The 23,856-nt window shown below is 42.7% G+C and overlaps 1 protein-coding gene across 1 annotated transcript; it reads right to left on the bottom strand.

Annotated features, from left to right (window-relative positions):
- Positions 1-1,410: 1,410 nt before the first annotated feature.
- Positions 1,411-22,540, bottom strand: LOC311103588 (uncharacterized protein; the record flags this gene model as incomplete). Its single annotated transcript, XM_084145181.1, has 13 exons — positions 1,411-1,623; positions 4,481-4,587; positions 4,828-4,909; positions 8,408-8,500; positions 8,899-8,991; positions 9,391-9,626; positions 10,322-10,412; positions 10,697-10,876; positions 11,261-11,304; positions 12,787-14,103; positions 15,514-15,543; positions 20,952-21,038; positions 22,357-22,540. 13 exons carry the CDS (start codon positions 22,538-22,540, stop codon positions 1,411-1,413), a joined length of 2,757 nt encoding a protein of 918 aa, XP_084001307.1.
- Positions 22,541-23,856: the final 1,316 nt, after the last annotated feature.

Genomic DNA, 23,856 nt, shown 5'->3' with positions numbered 1-23,856 from the left:
TGCCCGATCGTTGCGAAGAAATATTTACTTTAGTTAAAATTCGATACGCAAGTAGTGCGCTGTGTGGGTAGGTAGGGGGTGATCATTTGATCATCTCTGACAAGAGAGAGGGAGTAGAGATTTGGAGCGCAACCTATGTCAGGCGTTTAGAACTTCATGCAGGGAAAATCTACACTATTGTCTAGGCATGTGGCTATGCAGTGGCATTTCTATTGCCTGAGGACAAACTGAATTATTCCGCTGCTCTATCATTCGCTACATACGTCAGTCTGAGACTGCCATCATTCAAGTTGTTTGTGGTGATGTCAAAATGAGGGGTGTTGTACAAAACAAAGTCAATGTAAATCAGCAATTGGATCATCTCTAACCAATCAGAGTATCAAAGCCAATTATGAATTTTCAAAAGGCCCCTATATGTGTTCTGGCTCTGGACCAATCAGACGGTCTAGAATGGATTTCCATTCTAGAAATCGTTGGGGAGGTACTCAGATCCAGACTCATTGCTGAGAAGAAACTAACGGCCATGGGCGTGGCGTTTGGCCGGAGCAAGGAGTTTGGGCAGCCAGGCAAGCATTTCTATGCATTCATTAAATACCTTGAAATGTTTTGAACTGGACATGGGCTTTAACTCTAAGTTAAATACTTTGGGTAATAGACTTGTAGGTAATTGTAATTCTCATGAAATTGTTTTATTTAATAATTTCACAAACAATGTGCATTTTAATCATCTCAAAGGCAGAGTTAATTGCATTACTTACACGATATTCAATACATCACAGCAACTGTTTACGACAACGTTCGAATTTCAGAATCCCGTAAATAAATCTTCGCGGATTTCTCAACTGGGGAATATCGGAGTGATTTAAGCACGAAATGGCAATGGTCTATCTGACCTCGTTTGAATGGTATAGTACAGTGTCACTTTAATTTAGCTGACATTTTCTAGTTGAGAAAAGAGTTGAGTCTTTGGCTACTTCACATTTTAAGGCCTAAATTAGCTAATTAAAACATCCACAGCATAGCAATGAGCAAAGCAATGTGCAATATTTTCATGCGAGCATTTGCGTTCAAATTGAGTAGCCCAATTAAATGCACTGTAAATGGAAAGTAGGGTAAATGTCTTTATAAGAAAGCCTGACTGCGTGTTTATAAGAATTGAATACTGTTGCTTTCTGTCACATATAGGTTTTCATTACCTGTGTCTAACTAACTATCAAGAAACAGCTGATCATTAACGGACCACTTTGCCCAGACTGATATCCCCCGTCGGCAAATCCTGCGAGCGATTTTGAATTTCAAGGACGAAGGGAGAGACTGTGAGGTGCTTCTTTTTCTCTTCGTTTCTTTTTTATCACACGGTTAGTTCCCTTGGTAACCTACAATTCTTTTTCAGGGAGGGACGTGGTCGAATCACAGGCCTTGCTTGGCGAGGGAGGCGGAGACCTGGTCGGCTAGCATGGACAGCGGCGGCGTCTCTGTCATGTTCTGGCTGCCGGGGGATGACACGTTGCTGAGAAGACGGGCGGGTGAGCCGCCTGTGATGATCTCCACCGGGACAATCTCCGCTCCGTGGTCGGTGCGGGCTTTCGCCGTCTCACGGAAACTAAGTTTGTGGCTTTCAATCTGCAGGAGTGGAGATTGATAAATTATATGAATGGCAAGCAAGGGCACCTACAGTAATTAGTTGAGCCAAATCTTCCATGTGTAATTATGCATCATTCATGGATTGTGTGTGTAAACCTTCAGGGCCAGGTTTCCAATTAAGCTTAGTCCTGGACTAAAATTTATTATAAATTGAGAATTTCCATTAAAAGTGTATTCTAGTCCAGGACTAGGCTTAATCTGGATCTGGGAAGAGTGTTAGAACAAATTGTACTTTTTATGTGATGGCATCATCATGTAAGGATGGCGAACAAAGGATGTGCATTACATTGAACACAGGACCAGTGACGCTGCAGTTTGAAAGGCTCTTGACTTTGTGTTAAAACGCCCTCTTGTGGTTAAATATATACAATCTCCCTCTTGATAGTGTGTGGAATCCTATGGACATGCTGTGTGGGTAGGTGGGTGTGTGTTTGGCTGCGCAGGTGCGTGGATGTGTGGGTGCGTGCATGTTTTTAAAGGGGGAATTTAGGTCTTCATTTCAAGGTTGAGTATCTCTGTTGTGGCTTGATCCATCCAATTGACTGGACAATTTAGGCGACTTTGGTGTTTTGGTCTGAAGCGATACGTTGTGTACTTACTGGAGACTTCTAGCTTTACCAGGACGCCCCCTCGATTGGGCTGTGTTCAGAACGGGGCGATTGAGGGGGCTCAGTGGAGGGGCCAGTAGGGCTAGGAACTTCCCCATTTAGGGAGGTGTCTCCTTCTCCAGAAACCCCCTCGGCTTCGTTCCCCTTCTCTCTCTATGGATGGATACCACACCCAGTATGGACGGAAAACATGCGTTGGGGTTAAACAAAACAAATGAAACGTAACAAACAAATCAAACAAAATAAATCAAATTAAAAGTAAAAAAAAAATAATTTAAAAAAAGATAAATAAAATAAAAACGAAATACATGAAAGTTGTTTAAAAAATCTAAAAGAAACAACAAAAATAAAAATCGCAGATTGCAGTTGAATGTGCTGAGCAAGAGAGTGGTCTGCAGTGCCAGCTTGAAATCAGAGTGAGAATGAGAGGTAGTCTGAGTGCCAGTCTCTTTAGCTAACTTTCCACTCCTTGTCACTGCCAATGAGACTGGTCTTTCGGCAATCTCAACATGCCCTAGATTTACGGCGGAGTTGCTCATTGGTTGTTCGAAATAACATTAATATTTTCCATGAGAACATGTGGATCCTCGAAAATAGAATTAATAAAGTCCAAAACAAATATTTTGCTGCAAGTTGTTGTATTTTGAAGCTTAAAATCGTATTGTGGTTGGAATTGGCAGTATTTAGTTTGAGAATTTAGACATGAGCTAGCAACCTTTGACAGACTGGTTTCGTCTGGACAAACAAAATGGTTGCTTAGCAACCGGATACCAACGTTTCAATCGTGTCTATCCGCAGACTGCGTTTACTATATGCCACGCCCGCTATATGCCACGCCCACTACGCATCACTTACTACATGCCGTGCCCACTGCCAAGCGCTCTCTCTGGCCCACACTCTAGCACAGTAGGTGGCGGTAATGCAGCAACGGCTCGATGCCAACCGCCGAAAACCCGCACCTAAGAAGGGGGCTGCTAGCTAGCTAGGCTCGGGGACCCCGCCTGCCGAGCACTGCCTTCCCGCAGTTCTGTTAGCTAGCTACTACCCTCGCCGCAACGTTAACTAACTAGAACACCGATACACAGTGTCCTTCGTCCCCGCCTGCCGAGCACTGCTTTCCTGCATTTCTGTTAAACGTTACGACAAGGCTAGCTAACTACAACACCGGTACAGTGTGTCATTCGCCACCGCTTGTGTCCTAGCTAGCTAGCGGTTGAATGGCAGTGGGCTCGGCATGTAATACGCGGTCTGCAGCAGATAGACCCTACTCACGTGATCTGTGGAGGAAAATAGTTCCAATATTTGCAAAATAGTTGTGATTGGAGGATAGCTCTAAGGGTGCTCGAATCAGGATCAAATCCTCTGTTCTCCTCGAGCTCATTAATGATAGAACGATCATATTTGAAGATGGCAGAAAGGCCACTCTTTGGCACATGATATGGAGTGGATTAGCTAATGAGACTGGTACACAGCTAAATAAGAGGAGGTGCTGCCACCCAAACATGCTGGGAAAAGAGAAGAGGAAGGAGAGCAGGAGAATGGGTCACCAGAGTTGCTATCGCCAGCGAAAATATAGGTTTAACAATTAAAATATTGAGTATCTGATTTGGTTCTGGGTGCCGAGATTAGGGAAAATACTGCCTCAGTTTTTTACTGTATTGAGTTTAAAATGGGCCTTAATGTATTCCGTGGTTGAACGTTTTTTAAAAGGGATCAGATACCTTGAGGGAAGTTTGTATTTGCAATAAAATATATTTATTGTTAGGCTTTATATTAAATATTGCTATAAAAAATGTGTTTGTAAAAAACTTTTTGTAAGTACATGACAAATGTAGGCATATGTCTATTGGCAATGCAGAGAGATAAGCCTACTTAGTAATCAATGTGACCCTGTGTTAATTGCTCTTTTGCATGACATTTTAGAAATGTTTACAAGCAAGTTTCACGGCATGCTCAGTTTGCTAAGCAAGAGTTTGCCAAGCAAGAGTTTGATCATTGAGTTTAGATTTCAGAGATTTGAAGCTAGAGAGAATATTAGCAATGAATTGTGTGCAGACTCAAGAATTTGGCAGAATAATTCAGCATTTCAGAATATAAATTAGTAATTGATTGTAAACATTTATAGAAAATAGGTTTGTACAGTTGTTTTTTAAAGATTGCAACATGAAAGTATTGTTTTGAAAGAAGTGTGTGTCATTTCGGACATTAGTGATAGTGAGTCTGTTTACCTTCCGTCCGCCCCCTCCAGCCACGTGACCAACGTTGTCCATGGATCCAATCTTAGACTGAACCTTGAAGTCCAACTTCTCCGATTTGATCTCCACATTGCCTCCACCTAATGAAGACAAAGTGTCATTCTTTAGCACTACAAAGGGTATTTTCAACACATTTTCCTATATTTCACATTCGTCAGGGAGCACATAAAACAATTATTTTGTGTATTTGTTGATATGGCTGAGTATAGACCAATGTGATATCAAGGTAATAGCCTCAACCGTAGTCCATGTTAGAGCAGGGTATTTGTGTTGCATGTGGTTTCATTTCAGTCACTGTAAGGTTTTATTCCGTAAGTTACCTGGTTTGTGGTGAATGTTGGCCTTTGATCCACACTTTGACTGTACGTTGCTTAGGTCAATCTTTTTGTGAGTAATTTGAACCTGGATATGGCAATGGGGAGAAACAACAAAGGAGATCATCAGACCATAGATAGAATCAGACCAGAAGAGTGGTCATTGTTGGGCGATGCGAGGAGGCAGAATACAGAGAGCCAATCTAGAATGAGTCAGCATCATTCACATGCAAGGACAAGGCCACCACCATGACTGGCTTCCTGAATAGACTTTCTTCTAGCATTGTCCTTAATAGAAGTTGGTTGGAAAAGGGAAAGATGGGTTATTCTATTGCACCCACACATGAGAAATTCCTTCAAAATGAAAAGATAGCTAGAATATTTCAGGGAATTAAGTCATCTTTATCAAATATCAGGCCATAATGATGAAATTTGAATCTAAATGAGACAACTTGGTCTCACATTTGGATGCAAAGGCCCTCTTGGGTGCATTGCAGAGATGTTTCATTACATCACTAGAAACTATGACAATACAATACTGTTTTCTAAACCAGTTTAACCCACGCCTTGTATGTAAGGATACATATTTGATTAGGTGATTGGATTACCAGGCTTTCACCTTTCTTTTCATTCGATTTTTTACAGGAATATTCTCTACTACACATTCCCCCCTTCTGTTTTCCTGAGAAGCCAGACAAGATACCTGATGATCAGGAGGATGAAGGTAATCACAAAATGAATGGCATTCATGAAAACAACAATTTTATTATCTCTATATCTGATCAAATGTTTATAGAAGTAAATAGCACCAATAATACAAAGAAATATATGAATATGAAATTCAAATGACCAGAGCTCTCATAAAATCACCCCATCCATGATCTAAAACAAGTCTACACAACAATCTAGGCAAAATCAAATCCACAAATCAACCTAAGCGAAATGGGTTTACTCCCCTGAATAAAACGCAGCTATTTGCTGATAAGCAGTTTGAACATGTATTTACACAGTACAGACACATGGTGGTGTCAGTGCTGCATAGAGAGCCAGGCTTCCATCACATTATTCTCTACACAGAACAGAAGCCCAGCCCTGTTTCTCCAGGCAGATAGACTACAGCAGGACTGCAACGCCGCAGTCACATCCAACTCAGTGCAGCTTAGTGCAGCCCAATCACGCGCCACTTACCGGTACCACTATAAAACAAACTGGCCTCATCATTTCTGTTGTAAGAGTTGAATCTTACATCTCTACTTAGACAGCACCAGCAATGCATTGCAGAGGTCACTAGCTATGGCCTATATAAACAAATACGTCATAGTTATACAGTGGTTTCCCTAATGCCATGCTGTCTTGATTTGTAGATTATATAGTACAGTATTGATTGACAGAGGTTGATGGGTGATGGTGGAGGGGACAATGAGTTGGAGGTTAATATCACAACTGACAAGATTCAGGTTGAGCCCAGCGGGCAGAACTGGTTGTAATGGTCAACGTCATTCTGTCTTTTGTGACGTCATGGTCAGGTTGTATTCTGATTATAATAATGTTTGTAGATGTCTTTTTTAGCTAAAATATGCCTTTAACTGGATTACTTGACCAGATAACCAAAATATGACCTCTTTCCCAGACATCTTGATATTGTCATGAATGAGATGATTTTAACTGGTTGTAATCTGACATCTTTAGAACCAGAAAATGATGTCATTATGATTTACCATCCCAAATTTTGCCCGCTGGGACTGCATGCTCACGGTCATACACCAACCTGGAGAACCATGCCACCATTATAAGTCAACGGACACACCAACGGCAATAACGTTCTACTCTGTCACATCACTACTGAATTCACATCATCCACGTCATGCAAGGTAACAACCAGCACTGAGGTTTTCAGCTCAAGACACTGAAACGTATATTGGACTTGGAGAGTTTGAGACTACAAGAGCCATTGGGGTGCATCAAACGGGTTATTGGAGACACATTTGAGGAGACAGATCTAGGGCAGACAGACCAAAACCACAAACTTGGCAACGGCATCTCCAGGCAAGGATGCTCTGCCCCCTGTAATGCCTTACCCATGCATGTTTTCAGGGACTCAAATGGGCCGAGTCACTACGCACCTGACCCTGCCATGCCCTAACCTTAAACCAGTGTCCCATTGCAGTTTAATGAAATCAAAGTTTTCAAAAGAGATTGATTAGGCCTTTATCTTGGCGGTTTTTGTGTTGCAAGGAAGATTTAGTCTCAAATGCTACTCTACACTGTTACTCCTTTCTTTTGGTTTAATTTGGCTAATTGTATCCCCGCTGTGCCAGGGGCCCACTGTGTACTACATACAGTACACAACATCAACTCACATCATTTATCTAACAGATCATTCTCTTTTTAGGGAATGCCAAAGCACACAATAGTCCCTACTGACTAGGATAGCCAGGGAACTCAGCAATACAGTAGGCCGATAGATAAACCTGGTGAAAATACCCACCTACTTCTCTGGATCTTTCCTCATACTTTGTCAAATCGTTTTGTGGAGAGCTCTATTGAGTGCACATTGAATCATAGTAAGTCCCTCATCGTTTTGGGTCCTCTCATTTCAGTTCTGTGTACTAAGGCTGTACCGTATCGATCCAAAGCCAGATTTAATGCTTTTATTGGTGAGGGGGACTGGGTTGCTTGTGATGCGATAAGGTCAGCAATTCTCATATTCTAGAATAGTCTAGGTTTTAAACAGATGTTGGAAACTTAGTGTGTTGTGTTGGAATTCATTGGTATGGGGTAGAAATGCAGATCAAATCACAATGCTTGCATTGAAGTTAGGTCAGTGTGGAATTAATCTGTAAAGGGCAACTAACTGTATGAGGAATCTGCTTTGAAAGTTGTGTCTTTGAAAACTATGAAAACGTTAAACTTTAAGGGGACAAATGGCAGTGACCAGAAGTTACAGTATCTCAAAGATATTATTTGGCTTGATCCCAGCTTGAACCTCCACATGAATAGGTCTTATTGTTCTAAATGTTATTAGAAAACATATGATTTAACCTACATGTGATTTCGAATAATGTTTTCGCATTGGAATAATAAAAGGACATTTCATTACATGCTGCAACTGTACAGTAAGAATGTTAAGACTTCAGAGAAGTATTCCTACTTGAAACCATTATTTAGAGTGGGGCTTCATTTGTTATGTTGAATATGGTTACATGCATCATACTTCAAGACTATAAATACCTCAGCATTTTCATCTTATTTGTAATGTTTTTCCATTAACTTTATTGCTTTATTTAATGTTCCTATAATCAAGTGATAAAGTCTGATTAAAAAGGAATTGAAAGTTGAAATATTGTTTACAAAAATTAACAAAACACAAACTTACCCTATCAGCCTGTAAACTCCTCAAACTTAAGTAACTATCAATCTGTAAACTATCTAGCTATAAACTAGTGAAGTCCTCATTTCCTTTAAGTCTAGGAGGAGTGGAGAGTTGAGAAGGAATAGCCTTTTATGTTCTGGCCAAGGCCATGATCTGGTCCTAACTGCAGGAATACTCAAGACCAAGCCATGAGTTTATCCCCAAGTTACTCACGTTACCACCTCCGGGGACATGCTTGAGATTGTCTTTGGAGCCACACCTAGACTGAACACTAGACAAGTCGATCTTCTTATGTAAAATTTGCACCTGGAAGAGGTAGAGGAGAGGCGAAAATAACTATCTTTCTGGCAGGTTGCTGCAGCAGCTGCAAGGCTGCGATGTGGACTGGCTGCTGACTACTATTTAGCTATTTACTTAAACCAGATGATCTACAAGATAGCCTCAGAGTTCAGGGTTGGTGTCTGCACTGCAGGTACCAATTCAATAGCTAGATTTCTCACCCTCAGAAGTTACAGGCATGAGACAATGTCCTTATTTTACAGGTCAGGGATATCTGACATGCTCTGATCTCAAAATAGTTACAGATCAATTATCAAGTGACCAGTCTTTATGGAAGTGTGTGGGTTGTGTACTGTAGGAGTCCTGAAAATGGGTAATGTCTCTGTCTGCAGTCTCTTGACCACCATGCCGTCTGCGTTACTCACATTACCACCTCCTGGGGTATACTTGAGATTGGCTTTGGAGCCACACTTTGACTGAACGTTACTTAAATCCATCTTCTTCTCAACTATTTGCACCTGAAAGAGTCAGGAGGGAGAAAGCGTTGTCCTTACAACATCAAAGGAACGAATACAGAACAAACCATTTTTTATTGTTCTGGACATATTCAACAAATACTGGAAAGCCTTTTGTGATCACAACTCAAACATATGCTTTGAAAGGCTAATTACTGGAGTTATGGAGTAGTACGTGGATTCCAGCCTGTGATAAACAACTCAAGCTTGGGAGAAAGATAGCAAAGAAGAACAGCACTAGGGTTGTACATTTCAGGCCACTTTTCATAAGTTCCTGAGTTTTTCATAAATCCCTGTTGGCAGATTCCCTCCCCTCTTCTTACTTGGGTTTCTGAAAAACCTGCAATCTTTGGGAAGGTTTCTGGAACCCTACATATCATAAAAACAGTTACAAGCACTTACCCGTCCTCCACCAGGCGAGTGCTTGATGTTCTCTGTGGAGCCAATCTTTGACCGGACGTTCTTCAGGTCAGGCATTGGCGCGGCCAGAGGCACCGGACTGCGCCCCCTGATGGACCCAGGGGATTTAGGAGGGGTCCGCACCACCGCCACCTTCTTCACCTCACGGCTGGCGGGGGACTTGGGTGTGCTGGGGCTGCTATAGCCACTACGGTCTTGGGACGTCTTGGGGGATTCAACTACAAGGTTAGGAGAAACAATCTGGGATTAGGTTATTCCAATCTATATTGTGCTCCTGAGAATACGTTTTCAGGAACAACAATTATTTGAACTAGGTGCCGGTGATGTTTTGCTCAGGCTGTAGTTAAAGCCAAAATGCCCAGACACTTCTTGGTACATTTCTCTCTCCATCACTCCATTCCAAAGAGAGCACAGCAAACAGTGGCGACACCATCCAACGTGCTGGGGATGTAAATGTAGTTGTCAAGCTGACACATGTTAGAGATGGCAAATGTAGGTATCAAGCTGCTGGTAGATTTGAATATTTCTCAATGGGGATATGGAGTCTGACCATATCCTTATCATGCTCTCTCATCTCTGCTCACACTCCATTTGTTAACCTCTCTCGAATTGGGGAACTTGAGGTTTTCTCTGCTCCATTCTAGAAGCAGCTGTGATTCATATATCAAAGTAAAACAAATTAAACACTGACACAGGCCACTGTGCTGTGAGGCCATGTTGGCAGAACTGATCTTTATTCTCAGGTCAAAGGCAATGGGGTCTTCCTATGAAATGTGTGTTTTATGAAAAAAAAGATTGTGTAGGGGATTAATGGTGGTTGCATTTTATGTGTTCACGTTGTAGGTACTGCTGCAAGAGTTTAGTTAAAGGAATACATTGAGAGTTGAGCATCATGTCCTGAGTACTGACTGACCTCCAGCAGTGGTCTTGGTCTGCATCCTGGTCCCAGCACCCTGGGGTTTAGCACCTGGTGTCCTGGTGCTGGCAGTCTTTCCATTTCCAGTCTGGAAACAGAACCGCACAGTTACTTCTAGAATGGAAGAAATAGAAACTACACTAACAGTAACAAGCAATGAACCTGTGTTGAAACAAAAGACTCCTGACTAATTTGGGAAAGAACTGATTGAGTATTTTGGGTTGAGGAGAGGCATTGCATAAGATCATCAAACACCATGGAAGTTTGAAGTATTCGAGTCATAATGCCATTAAGCATTATGAGCCTATGGCTAGGCTGGCCTGGGTCTGGGATAGTGGTCAAAGTTGAGGCCTGTCCATGTATGTTACTTACCCTTGGCCTGGGTTCTCTGGCTCCTGCACTGCATGGACTGGGTTTAAATATTGAGCTGGGCCTGCTAGTGTTGCAGGCTGGGGCAGAGGAAGAGGACCAAGGCTTTTTGTTGGGGGTGGTTTGGACCGAGGAGGGTCGTTTGGGGGTGGATGCTTTGGCAGGTGTGGTGACGTTGGGTGTCTTGTGACCAAAGGTGGTAAAAAAAGTGTTATGAAACACAAAGGAAAATACAAAAGTGAAAGCAAACAACATTGAAAGAAATGCATTAGGATGGTGGAACTTAACAAAAAGCTATAAGCGATATAGAAATCTTAAAATCAATCAAAAGTATACTGTGTGTGAGTGGAGAATGGCTTCACATGCAGATGTGCTATACTGCAATTGCAGAGCTAAACCTTTCGTTTTTTAGGGCATTCACAGTTGAAGGCAGATGGTTGATGCAAATGTTTCTGTAACATTTGAGCCAACATGTTTGGAACCTCCTATGCAGTAAAGCAGGCATCAATATATCTCAAGGTTACTCCAAAGGTCAGACCTCTGGTCCACACATCACTTATCACCTACCTTTTTCTCAGCTGCTTCTTTCCCAGCCCCTGCACCAGCCTTGTCTACAAGAGAGGGTCAAAGAAAGGGACTCAGAGTCAGTGCTAATATCATAGTCCTGTCTCATCAGCAACTTTGAGACCTAGCTGTGCTAGGCTAACTCTCTGAAGCGAAATTGCCTATTCATCCCAGGCATGAAAATGCTAACGGACAATCCGTGTTGTGAACTACTCTAGTTGCCATATCCGGATGCTTCAAAGTTTTGGATTTCATAGTAATTGTCAGCACACTGAAATGAATTGCCAGAAAGTAAATTTGTCATAAACTATGATTGAACTTTAATTTAAAACTTACCCCAGATTTATCTGTGTATTGACATTACACTGCACTGGGAGGTTTAGCACATTAAGTCGTATTTATTAAAAACTAGATTTTCAAAAATGACTTCAAGCCCCTTAATCAGTCCACTCAGAGAATCACAGATATCATAATACACTGTCTGGGACTAGGCTAATCATTTGAGGGGGGAACTAAATTAGTTTTAGGGCCAATTAATGTGGTACAGACGACTGCTTAGAAACCGGCCTTTCTATTGAACGTCAGGCCTGCATGGTATTGGATAAGCAGGAAATTGGGTCTCCGTGGTGACTGTGGTGCTTGCAAATGGTTAGTTAGGCAGGCAATAATATTGATATCTCCTTTTAATGGACGACCCCATTAGTCCAACTAGGACTAAGTGAGTGGGAGTGACAGGGCTGTATTGATAAAGTGGGTGGTTCCCATTTAACTGATTGATTACTTAGACTCTTGGGAGTCCATTAAACATTTAAAAAAGCTTTTACAGAAAATGTACCTTTGAAATGGGAATCATTTTGATGTCATGTGCAAGTGCTTATCAGCTATCATCTGATCATTATTGATCATTGGCAATTTAGGCAACCTTTAGATGATTAGCATAAAGACAACCAGTGATCCACCTATTGATCCGTAGTGGTAGAGTAGTGTGTAACAAATACACTCTGAGAGTGCTTCCATTAACCTGGTAATATGATAGATAAGAAACAGCAGCCAGAGTGTGGTGTGTGTGTGCATGCACATGTGAACCATACCATACTTGTATATGTGTGTGTGTTTCAGAAGACGGGAGGTGGAAGGAAAGGTGACCCATAAATACACAGTCACAATGATGGGATGTTGCACACCCAACAAACATGCAAGTGACATGCAAAAAGGGCTGACCAGTGGAAAACATTGCCAGCAAAAAGAATTGGGGCACAGGAGGGTTAGTGACATAGACAGGGTCTGGAAACACAGACAGAACTCAGACCACAAACACAGACAGAAGAGAAAGAAACCGGTGGTGGTGGTGGTGGCTACAAGCAGTCCGTTTCGTCAACCGAACACGTTCATATTGTTTGCATTTTGTGCGTGTTTTTCAGAAAGGGTGCTGCTTTATTGTGTTGCTCTAGTAAGAAAAAAAGATCTGTGAGAGAAAAGAAAAGAGGAGGTGGAGAGGTGGGATTGATAAACTAGAACGGAAAACAGACCTTTGAGCTGGGCACCTGGAACATTTGCTTTTCTGCCCGGTGGGGCGGCATCTTTTGGGGGTGCTTTCTGAGTTTTAGCGGCGGTGGTCTTGGGGGGAGGGGCAACAGCAGTAGCTGTCACTTTCTTATCTTTCCTGACTGGGCCTTTGGCTGCTGTAGGAGCACCTCCTTTGGCTGCTGTAGGAGCACCTCCTTTGGCATCACCTTTGGGGCCACTAGCAGGCTTGCCAGCCTTAGGCTTCGTTTCTGCAGGTTTGGCTTCTGCAGGTTTGGCTTTGGTCACCGACTGAGCTGCTGTCACCGCTCCGATGACGTCCTCGTCTGCAGACTCCAGGTATTGGCCTTGAGTGTCCTTTGAGGTCTTCACAGGCTCTTCATCCTTCTGGACGGGCTCAACCTCCATCTGGGGCACAGCAATCATGGGCAGAGGACTAGCTACCTTTCCCTGCACCTCCTCTTCCTCCTGCACCTCCTCTTCCTCCTGCACCACCTCCTCTGTCCCCTGCTCCACCTCGTCGCGGAGGTCTGGCTGGTGCTCGATGAAAGGAGACTCGTCCTGGGTCTGGTCGGCTGCGGTGCTAGGGGAGAAGGGAGATCCAGGGTCGGCCCTGTTGGAGTCAGGGCTCTTGCTCTCTGGGGGGGTCTTGTCTGCTCCGTTCTGCCACCCTGCAGGGATGCCCTGACCAGGGGGTTGTCCCTCAGGCTCCGTGTAGTCAAAGGACAGGACGCGCTGCTTGGCTTCCTCCGGGGTCATGGCAACGGGAATGACAGGGGCGCGAGCTTCATCTTTCTCCTGCTCTTCCTCTTCTGAGCTGGCCTCACGCCGTGGCCTCCTGCGGATCGTTGACACCTCTGTTCTCTCTTCCTCTTCTTCATCCTCGTCGCTATCCTCCTCTTTTTCTTCATCCTCCTGCTCTTTCATCCTCTCCTTTTCCGTGAAGAGAGGGCTCTGAGGCTTCCCAGGACTGATCCTGTCTTCATAGGCCGAGGTAGGCGCCTCCTTGCTCTCACATACGTCCTTCTCATCCTCGCCCTCAGACCCAGAACCGCTCAGGCTGTGGCCCACAGAGACATCAGAGACCTTGTCAGACGGGCTCCTCTTCAGCTCAGACCCCAGCGAGTCCGGGGAGAAGAGCCTTGGAGTGTCCCTCTCGATTGGGGCTTCAGGGGCTGAAGGAGACGCCCGGGGGCTCACCGACCCTGCCCTCTCCCAGTCTTCAATCCCACCGTCGGCAAAGCCAGACCTGCTACTGCGGCCGCTCTCTGTGGCGGGACTGAGGCCTTCTGGCGTGGGGCTGAGCGACGCGGTGAGCTCCTCTGATGTGGTGGGAACCAGGAAGCAGAACGATAAGGGACAGAGGGATAGATCCACAGCAGGACTGTGTTGTTAGAGATACTCACCTCCTCCTCAGAGACAGACACATTCAACACCCAACAAAACAAAAGGAACAGAAATAAAGGGAAAGAAAGAATTGAAAGAAAACAACCACTGAAGGAGCAGGAACACAAAACAAAAGGGCAAAGGAACCTTTTTTTGCTGGCATCAACAGGAACAACAATGAAACATCAAATATATCAACTAAAATTATCTGGATCGTTTTTGTACCTAAATCTTGAGAGCTGTAGGTGTTTTTATAAGAAGCTCCGTTTGCAAATCACATTTCTAAATGCAGTTGCAAACATTTTGCTTCCATGTTTATGGCAGAAAAGATGGGTAGACTCTACAATGAGAGCTATGAAGTATGTAAGTAGCTATGGGTTCATAAAAAGCACCTTACAGCTCAAACACTAAACCATAAACTTTGCTTGAAAAATCAACCAAATTCACAACAAAAGTCAAAGCAAAGCTGTATCATATCAATACAAAAACTGTCTCATTCAACACAGTACTCACAATGACCCAACACTGCTGTATTGTTTCTCTCTTGGATTGTTGTGAAAAGCCACGTGATGAATGAAATTGCAATGGCAATGAATCAATGCTAAACTACTGGCTGCCGCATTGTCCAATTTGCAAATGGGCTTTGCGGCGGGGCGGTTTTTCTGGCTGCTAGCCTCATGGTTCCCTTCCTTTAAAGGGGAAATCTGCAGTTACTACATCCATTTCTGGACTTATAAATGAATGATAGGTACCCAGTGATTCTTGAAGAATATAACTTGAATATAATATAACTTTGCCTCGAGATCTTAGTTCAACCATAATATCCCATCAGAACCCAAAATAAGCTTGTTTTACTCCAATGTTTGTAACGTTAAACTAATTAAATGTAAACAAACCATGGTTAAAACTATAGTTTTGGTGTGTTATCACTCAGTGTAAGATCCATTCTGACATCCTTGAAAAGGATCAAATTTGCTCTTGAAATCCCACTCCATTACCCACTTAAGATAAATACATTTCAAGGGATCAATAGAAATTGTGAATCTATATAGTAAAACAGATTATAATAAGACAGTGTCCTCTGTTCTATAATACATATGCTATAATCATTATAATGGTGATAGAGATGAGTTGTGGTTCAAATCAATACTGGAGTTTGTCCATTACTCTCAATGGTAAACCCAAACTCTTAAACTTGGTTTCAATTGGTGTCTGAGCTATTGGGATGAATAGTTGAAAATAGAGACGTTGATGATGATTTGATATGGATATGCATGGATGGTAGTTGGTCTCGGAAACTCTACTTCCTCATGGCTACATGTAGTCTGATTGGTATTGAGTCATACCTTGACCTGTAGCGGTCATCCCTCCGGTAGCTGCATGGCCCAGAGGTCCAGCGTTCGATGGCAGAGGAAGAAAAAGGAAAAGGGGGACTTCATTAGACTTTCTAAAGGTACCGGTAAGCTCATCTCCAACATTCAGCGAGCACTCACACAATGATGATAAAACTTAACCACACACACAAGCAGCCTGCTGAAATAAATCCTCTAGTCTAAAGCTCGCTAAAACCACTAATTTACTCTCGGTCATGCGCAGGTGAAGGGCCACTACATGTAGATTCAGGGACAGTCACGGCTGCCTACACTGTCTATCTGTTGATCTCCTTCAGAAAGTATTCACACTTGACTTTTTCCACATTTTGTTGTGTTACAGCCTGAATTTAAAATTGATTAAATTTAGATTTTTTTGTCACTAGCCTACACACAATACCCTATAATGTCAAAGTGGAATTATGTTTTTTGAAATGTTTACAAATCCAATGAAAATGAAAAGCTGAAATATCTTGAGTCAATAAGTATTCAACCACTTTGTTATGGGAAGCCTAAATAGGTTCAGGAGTAAAAACGCGCTTAACAAGTTACTCTGTGTGCAATAATAGTGTTTAACATGTTTTTTGAATGACTACCTCATCTCTGTACCCCACACATACAATGATCTGTAAGGTCCCTCAGTCGAGCAGTGAATTTCAAACAGATTCATCCACAAAGACCAGGGAGGTTTTCCAATGCCTCGCAAAGAAGGGCACCTATTGGTAGATAGGTAAATGTAAAAAAAGGTAGACATTGAATAACCCTTTGAGCATGGTGAAGTTATTCGTTACACTTTGGATGTTGTATCAATACACCCAGTAACTACTAAGATACAACCGTCCTTCCTAAATCAGTTGCCGAAGAGGAAGGAAACAGCTCAGGGATTTCACCATGAGGCCAACGGTGACTTTAAAACAGTTAGAGTTTAATGGCTGATAGGAGAAAACTGACGATGGATCAACAACATTGTAGTTACTCCACAATACTAACCTAATCGACAGAGTGAAAAGAAGGACGCCTGTACAGAATAAAAATATCCCAAAACATGCATCCTGTTTGCAACAAGGCACTAAAGTAGGCCTAATACTGCAAGAAATGTGGCAAAGAAATTCACTTTTTGTCCTGAATACAATCCAATACACCACATTACTGAGTACCACTTTCAATATTTTCAATCATAGTGGTGGCTGCATCATGTTATGGGTATGCTTGCAATCGTTAAGGTCTGGGGAGTTTTTCAGGATTAAAAAGAAATGGAATTGAGCTAAGCACAGGCTAAATCCTAGAGGACTTGGTTCAGTCTGCTTTCCACCAGACACTGGGAGATGAATTCACCTTTCAGCAGGATAATTACCTAAAACACAAGGCCAAATCTACACTGGAGTTACTTACCAAGAAGACAGTGAATGTTCCTGAGTGACCGAGTTACAGTTCTGACTTAAATCTACTTGAAAATCTATGGCAAGACCTGAAAATAGTTGTCTAGCAATGATCAACAACCAATTTGACAGAGCTTGAAGAATTTTGAAAATAATAAAAATGGGCAAATGTTGCACAATCCAAGTGTTGAAAGCTCTTAGAGACTTACCCAGAAAGACTCACAGCTGCAATCGCTGCCAAAGGTGCTTCAATAAAGTATTGACTCAGGGGATGAAATACTTATGTAAATAAGATATTTCTGTATTTCATTTTCCAAAAAATATCTATAAATGTCTAAAAACATGTTTTCACTTTGTCATTATGAGGTATTGTGTGTAGATGGGCGAATTCAGGCTGTAACACAACAAAATGTGGAATAAGTCAAGAGGTATGAATATGAATATAGCATAGGTGTTAAGAAGAAACGCTAATCAGCTAATGTTGATTTCAGGAAAGCTTGATGATTCCTCCATGTTAACCATTAACAGTTCTCAGTCTGCAAGCTCAGCATCATCTAAGTGGCTATAAATTGCCTACAGCTAATAGGGCAGTCATAGTCACTGAACCCCAGTTAAGGACTAAAGCACTAGACACATTACCATGGTAGTTGTATTACAGTTGGCTATCCTGTATTGACAAGTGTAACTTATGGACTATTGCTGGGAGTAGGCCTACAATAAGCACAGTGAAATTAACATGAGTTCCTACAATGTAGGCCTGAATCTAGATATCTAGCGTTGTTCTCGTGTTATGTCCTGCAGTACATTGTTCTTGCCAGTGTTTCAAGGAAGGTATGGAGGAAGTGAACTAACTACATTACGCACATAGAGTTGAAGTCGGAAGTTTACATACACCTTAGCCAAATACATTTAAACTTAGTTTTTCACAATTCCTGACATTTAATCCTAATAAAAATTCCCTGTCTTAGGTCAGTTAGGATCACCACTTTATTTTAAGAATGTGAAATGTCAGAATAATAGTAGAGAGAATGATATATTTCAGCTTTTATTTATTTATTTATTTAATCACATTCCGAGTGGGTCAGAAGTTTACATAAACTCAATTAGTATTTGGTAGCATTCCCTTTAAATTATTTAACATGGGTCAAATGTTTCGGGTAGCCTTCCACAAGCTTCCCACAATAAGTTGGGTGAATTTTGGCCCATTCCTCCTGACAGAGCTGGTGTAACTGAGTCAGGTTTGTAGGCCTCCTTGCTCGCACACGCTTTTTCAGTTCTGCCCACAAATGTTCTATAGGATTGAGGTCAGGGCTTTGTGATGGCCACTCCAATACCTTGACTTTGTTGTTCTTAAGCCATTTTGCCACAACTTTGGAAGTATGCTTGGGGTCATTGTCCATTTGGAAGACCCATTTGTGACCAAGCTTTAACTTCCTGACTGATGTCTTGAGATGTTGCTTCAATATATCCACATAATCTTCCTTCCTCATGATACAGTATGACGGCTGTACTATTGTTTGTACAGATGAACGTGGTACCTTCAGGTGTTTGGAAATTGCTCCCAAGGATGAACCAGACTTGTGGAGGTCTTCCCATGATGTCAAGCAAAGAGGCAATGAGTTTGAAGGTAGGCCTTGAAATACATCCACAGGTACACCTCCAATTGACTCAAATGATGTCAATTAGCCTATCAGAAGCTTCTAAAGCCATGACATCATTTTCTGGAATTTTCCAAGCTGTTTAAAGGCACAGTCAACTTAGTGTATGTAAACTTCTGACCCACTGGAATTGTGATACAGTGAATTATAAGTGAAATAATCTGTCTGTAAAGAATTGTTGGAAAAATTACTTGTGTCATGCACAAAGTAGATTTTGCCAAAACTTTAGTTTGTTAACAAGAAATTTGTGGAGTGGTTGAAAAACAAGTTTTAATGACTCCAACCTAAGTGTATGTAAACTTCCGACTTCAACTGTAGTTCTATTCATGGGAATTGCTAAATCTTTCACATTTTTGTGGGCAGGGGTTAGAGCCAAAGCCAGAGCTGGTACGTAGTGCACAGTAGAGCTGGTACGTAGTGCACAGTAGAGCTGGTACGTAGTGCACAGTAGAGCCGGTACGTAGTGCACAGTAGAGCTGGTACGTAGTGCACAGTAGAGCTGGTACGTAGTGCACAGTAGAGCTGGTACGTAGTGCACAGTAGAGCTGGTACGTAGTGCACAGTAGAGCTGGTACGTAGTGCACAGTAGAGCCGGTACGTAGTGCACAGTAGAGCTGGTACGTAGTGCACAGTAGAGCCGGTACGTAGTGCACAGTAGAGCTGGTACGTAGTGCACAGTAGAGCTGGTACGTAGTGCACAGTAGAGCTGGTACGTAGTGCACAGTAGAGCTGGTACGTAGTGCACAGTAGAGCCGGTACGTAGTGCACAGTAGAGCTGGTACGTAGTGCACAGTAGAGCCGGTACGTAGTGCACAGTAGAGCTGGTACGTAGTGCACAGTAGAGCTGGTACGTAGTGCACAGTAGAGCTGGTACGTAGTGCACAGTAGAGCAGACACTGCTGTATCTATAACTGGGGGCTGATGTTGAGATAACACCACCACCAAAGTGCCTTTTATCCTTCTGGCAATACCATAAATGACTGTTGAATAAAGGCCCACTGACAGTTGAGAGACCCGGAGTCACTAAGTGTGTTAGTAGCTAAAGGCGGTTATAACACCAAGGACGCGATTATACGAAGCATTATGAGCCCCATGACCATCACTTCCTATGGTAAATGAACCGAGTGTGAGGATGAATAAAGTCCATGACATCAATCCTATGAGCCATGTTTTAAAATGCTCTGGGGTGACTAGCTATGGATGCGTCTCTATATGGATGTGGGGTTCAGCCTTCTGTTACCATGGTGTCACTGTGCTGACCAAGGCCACAGCACCAGTTAAGTGTTGACCATATTGACCCATTAGCCCAGAAACACCACCACCCTTTCACTTATTCTGAGGTTGGCCGGTTGGCCATGACTGTGAGAGAGCATGTTACTGCAGAGTGCCACTTATGCAACGCCGTTATCAGATTCAAAACCACAACGGTTCTTAACTTACTGACCGCCGACGGGACAATTGTCTAAATACAGGAAGCTCACGTCCACTGTCTTTGTCCTGACAACAGCCTAAAACGTCATGCTAACAGTTAGGATGCTGACAATTATGAATACAAGAGCCACAACTCTTGGCCAATGCATGATGCTACGATCTGGTGGGGTTGGCTTTTTCCTATCAGTGTGACCTGAATGAAAAGTGCTCTGAAAAGCCTCACCAAGATAGCTCACCCACACAGAACTCAGAAGCATGGCATAATAATTAATAATAATCATTAATAATAAATATCATGGATTGTTGCGAGTCCAGCAGCAGGGGAGCAGCAGAATCATCCTCAAATCCTGACAGGAGATTTCATTAAAAATGCATTAGGAATGAAAGGCAGATGCCCTCAGAAGAACTGACCTTTGTCTGTAGAAATGAGAGGGAGAGAAAGAGAGAAAGAGAGACAACTCATTTTAAAAAGCATTGGTCGCTGTAGATGGTGATTACGTAAACTGAAAACTGGAGGAAGAAAGAGGAAGAGAGAGGAAGAGAAGAGAGGAGAAAGATGATTTTGGGGGATACAAAGGCACTCCGAATACAGGTGTTACAGGGGTATCTGTGAAAAGTGAAGCAGGCAGCTGTGAAGCAAGTAGCTAAAACAAATGCATGTTGTGACAAGAAGCTGGATGATGATTCGCGAAGAGGCAGAGGCCAAAAGAACCAATGAGCAAATTGCTTTTGAAGGCACAATCACAACCAGAGGTGGACTCAATTCCATTTCATTATAATTTATTCATGATCAATTTATGATTCGTTTATGAAGTATTTCTGATTCATGAATCAATTCCTGAAACATTTCCTGAATGAACACTAATCAAAATGGAATTGAGCCCAACCCTGCAGCTCACACAACCCCTAACAGAAATAAAGGGTTCGGATGTGAGGAGCGGCATACCCGAGAGGGCGCTCTTGGACACAGAGACCTCGGACACTGGTGCTTGAGGCTGTGATTTCAGTTCAGGTGACAGCTCCAGCAAATCTTCTACGAGAGACAGAGGCAAGATTATTAGTTAGTGGTAGAGAGAGAAAAAAACGGGCATCACCTCAGGTTAGTGGGAACAAAAGAGCGGGCCTATATTTTGAGGTAGGTGGTTGGTGAACATATTGAGGACGCAGTGAAGTAGTTAAGAGGTATAGTGGAATATATTTGATAAAAAAAGAACAGCCCCCAGTCCCAGTGTGCCCTACATTTCCAACTCCAAACACAAGCTGCCTTGCTTTAGAAGTAGATCTTTTTGTTCTTAAAGTGGTGTAGTGTGAGCTATACAATAAGAGCATTTCGCTACATAGATGCAATAACATCTGCTAAACACGTGTATGTGACAAATAAAATGTGATTTGATTCATCCTCTTCTGCACCCTAAAGAGGAAGTATTCTACGTGAAGAGAAATTCTGCTGATAAAAATACCCGAATTGAGAACTTAAAGCAACATCCTCGATGGAATATGCATTCCTTTCTTTTCTAGATATACTCTGACTGTATCATGTCATATTTAGTCCTCATATGGTCACTGAGAACCTGTCGGCCTACAGTACAGAAACCAAAACCTAAAAAGCTGGGGCATGTCATCCAATAGAACTGGGCAAAGCTCTGTACGTTATAGGGATACTGGGAGATTCGGGCATATGCTACTGTACCTGTAGACTTCCAGTCATTGCGCTAACGGTAGTTAGCATTGGCTCGCGAAACTACCTGTAACTCCCTTCATACTGCACGCAGAGACATACAAATGGTAGCCACGAGTTCATCTGACTCTGGGTAAGTAGAAAAGCAATTGCCAGAATCTTGCAGTATCCCTTTAAGATCCTCTGTAGATGACACTAAAAACTAAACCATGTCTATATCATTAGCATCTCGCCCTGCTCTTGTGGCCTTTCAGGATGATTCGTTTCACCATCTGAATCCGGTTTCCTGGAAGAGAGTGTTGGGTCTGTATAATACAGGATAGTGTCTGTCTGAGGAGAGACTGACCCAAATGCCTGGATTACTGTAAGCGCACACACAAAAACACACTCGCACACACACACACACTGATGTCTGTAGGGTTATTTAACCATGCAATATAAGGAAGGGTAATGCAGAGAACGGCCAACAATAACATCCTTTAGTTCTATCCGTCTGGATGCAACAGATCACCACAGTCTGCTTTTTTAATATTAAGGCCTACAAGAAATACTCAAACAGATTGACCAGATTCTAAGATTGTTTTTTCAAAAAATGTATATCTGATGTTCTCTTTTCCATAACCACCCTCTGCTGTCAGAATGTATAGTCCTAGTGACCTAGTCCATCACTGACCTTTCATGTCCCCAGGTCCCATGTGTGCGTCTGGCATCCCGTTAGGCTTCTTAACCTCCTGCTGGTCCTGGGGTTCCTTCAGGGTCATGTTGGCCAGGGCAGCCGAGGCCATGGTCTCCCCAGAGTTGAATTGCAGGGCGGCGTGGCCATCCATGCTCGAGTTTAAGTCCTGATGCTGATCCATGGTGAAACGAGTTCAGGCTGGGAGGAGAGGAGAAGAGAGAGAAGAAAAACTCAATGAGTTAATGCTCTTTTTAGTTTGGATACCTTTTGTTTTGATGCAATCCACATGAGCTACTTTGGCAGGTGGAGACAGATAATTGCTGCTTTCAATAATGCCTTGAAAAATGAGATGGTGCCTCATCAAATTTTTCATCCTACATGGAACACGGACTGAACTGAGAGGATTCTAAGCATTGTTTTGTTGTTGGCTTCCTTAAAGGGTGTCAGAGGAGCAAAGGCCTGCGAGAACCAACCAAAGTTGGTGGGATCTCAGTAATAGGCTACAATGTAAAAGGGTAGAAGGGGAAAGAGAAGTCATTGACAACTATTCCAAATCGACACCCAGCACACATGCTTGTTGTGCCTGTGCTGTTCCCCACAGAGAGGGATATGGCTGCTGAGCTAAAGAAAGACCGATACCAGCGCACTGTTGAATTCTCCCGCAGTTTTATTGTGCAGTGTTTCGACCCAAAGGTCTTAGTCACCAACCCAGACCCTTCATACAAGAACAACAACGGATTTGTCCACTCATCCCAGGCTGCGATTTCCATGTCACCCCCTCATAGGGACAATCGGGACTTTTTCCTTTGTCTCCCCTCACTTTATATAAGCTTTATGTAATCAAAAGGACTTTAGGAGCTGAAAGGCAGTCAGCTTTGCTAACGCAGACAGACGTGGTGCAACAACGGACTGACGGCTAGGGGGAAGATGAAATTCTAGACTCTGATGCCCTTTCTCAGTGATGATGATTTGAATGGATAGGCTAGGTTTCTTTGTTTCTTCAGGCTTTTTGGTAGGGCCTGAAGCTCCATCATTTCTAATGTGGTACCAAAAGGACATGTCAATGCAACGTAGGCCTAATGTCTCAATGTAGCTTGACTTAACCGGTTTCTTCCCTGATTCGAGTACCCAAGCAAAGCTATCACCTCTATAGTGAGTTTAGAGAGGAAACATCTAGGCTATTCATACGTTTTGAGTTACTCTACAGACTCAAGGCGATCATCCTCTTCCTCAACTAAGCTTAGATAATCATGATTTATGTGATATTGAGCTACAAGTATGAGCTACTTCCCTGTAAGGGATGTCACCATGTCAGGGTTGGTGTACTGTAATGTGAGCACGCTTCTATTTGTTATGAAGCAAGATGATGAAGTGACCAAGATAAACACTGGCCAACCATGGGGGCTCCTCTCCTGCTCTTGCAGAAACAGCAGCTCAGAGACTACACAACACACACAGGCTCCTCCTCCTCCTGTAGAAACAAGCTGCAGCTCATAG

The sequence above is a fragment of the Coregonus lavaretus genome, assembly GCF_964263955.1.
Source record: "Coregonus lavaretus genome assembly, chromosome: 28".
NCBI classification, from domain to species: Eukaryota; Metazoa; Chordata; class Actinopteri; order Salmoniformes; family Salmonidae; genus Coregonus; species Coregonus lavaretus.
This window is presented reverse-complemented; position numbering and strand designations above follow the sequence as displayed.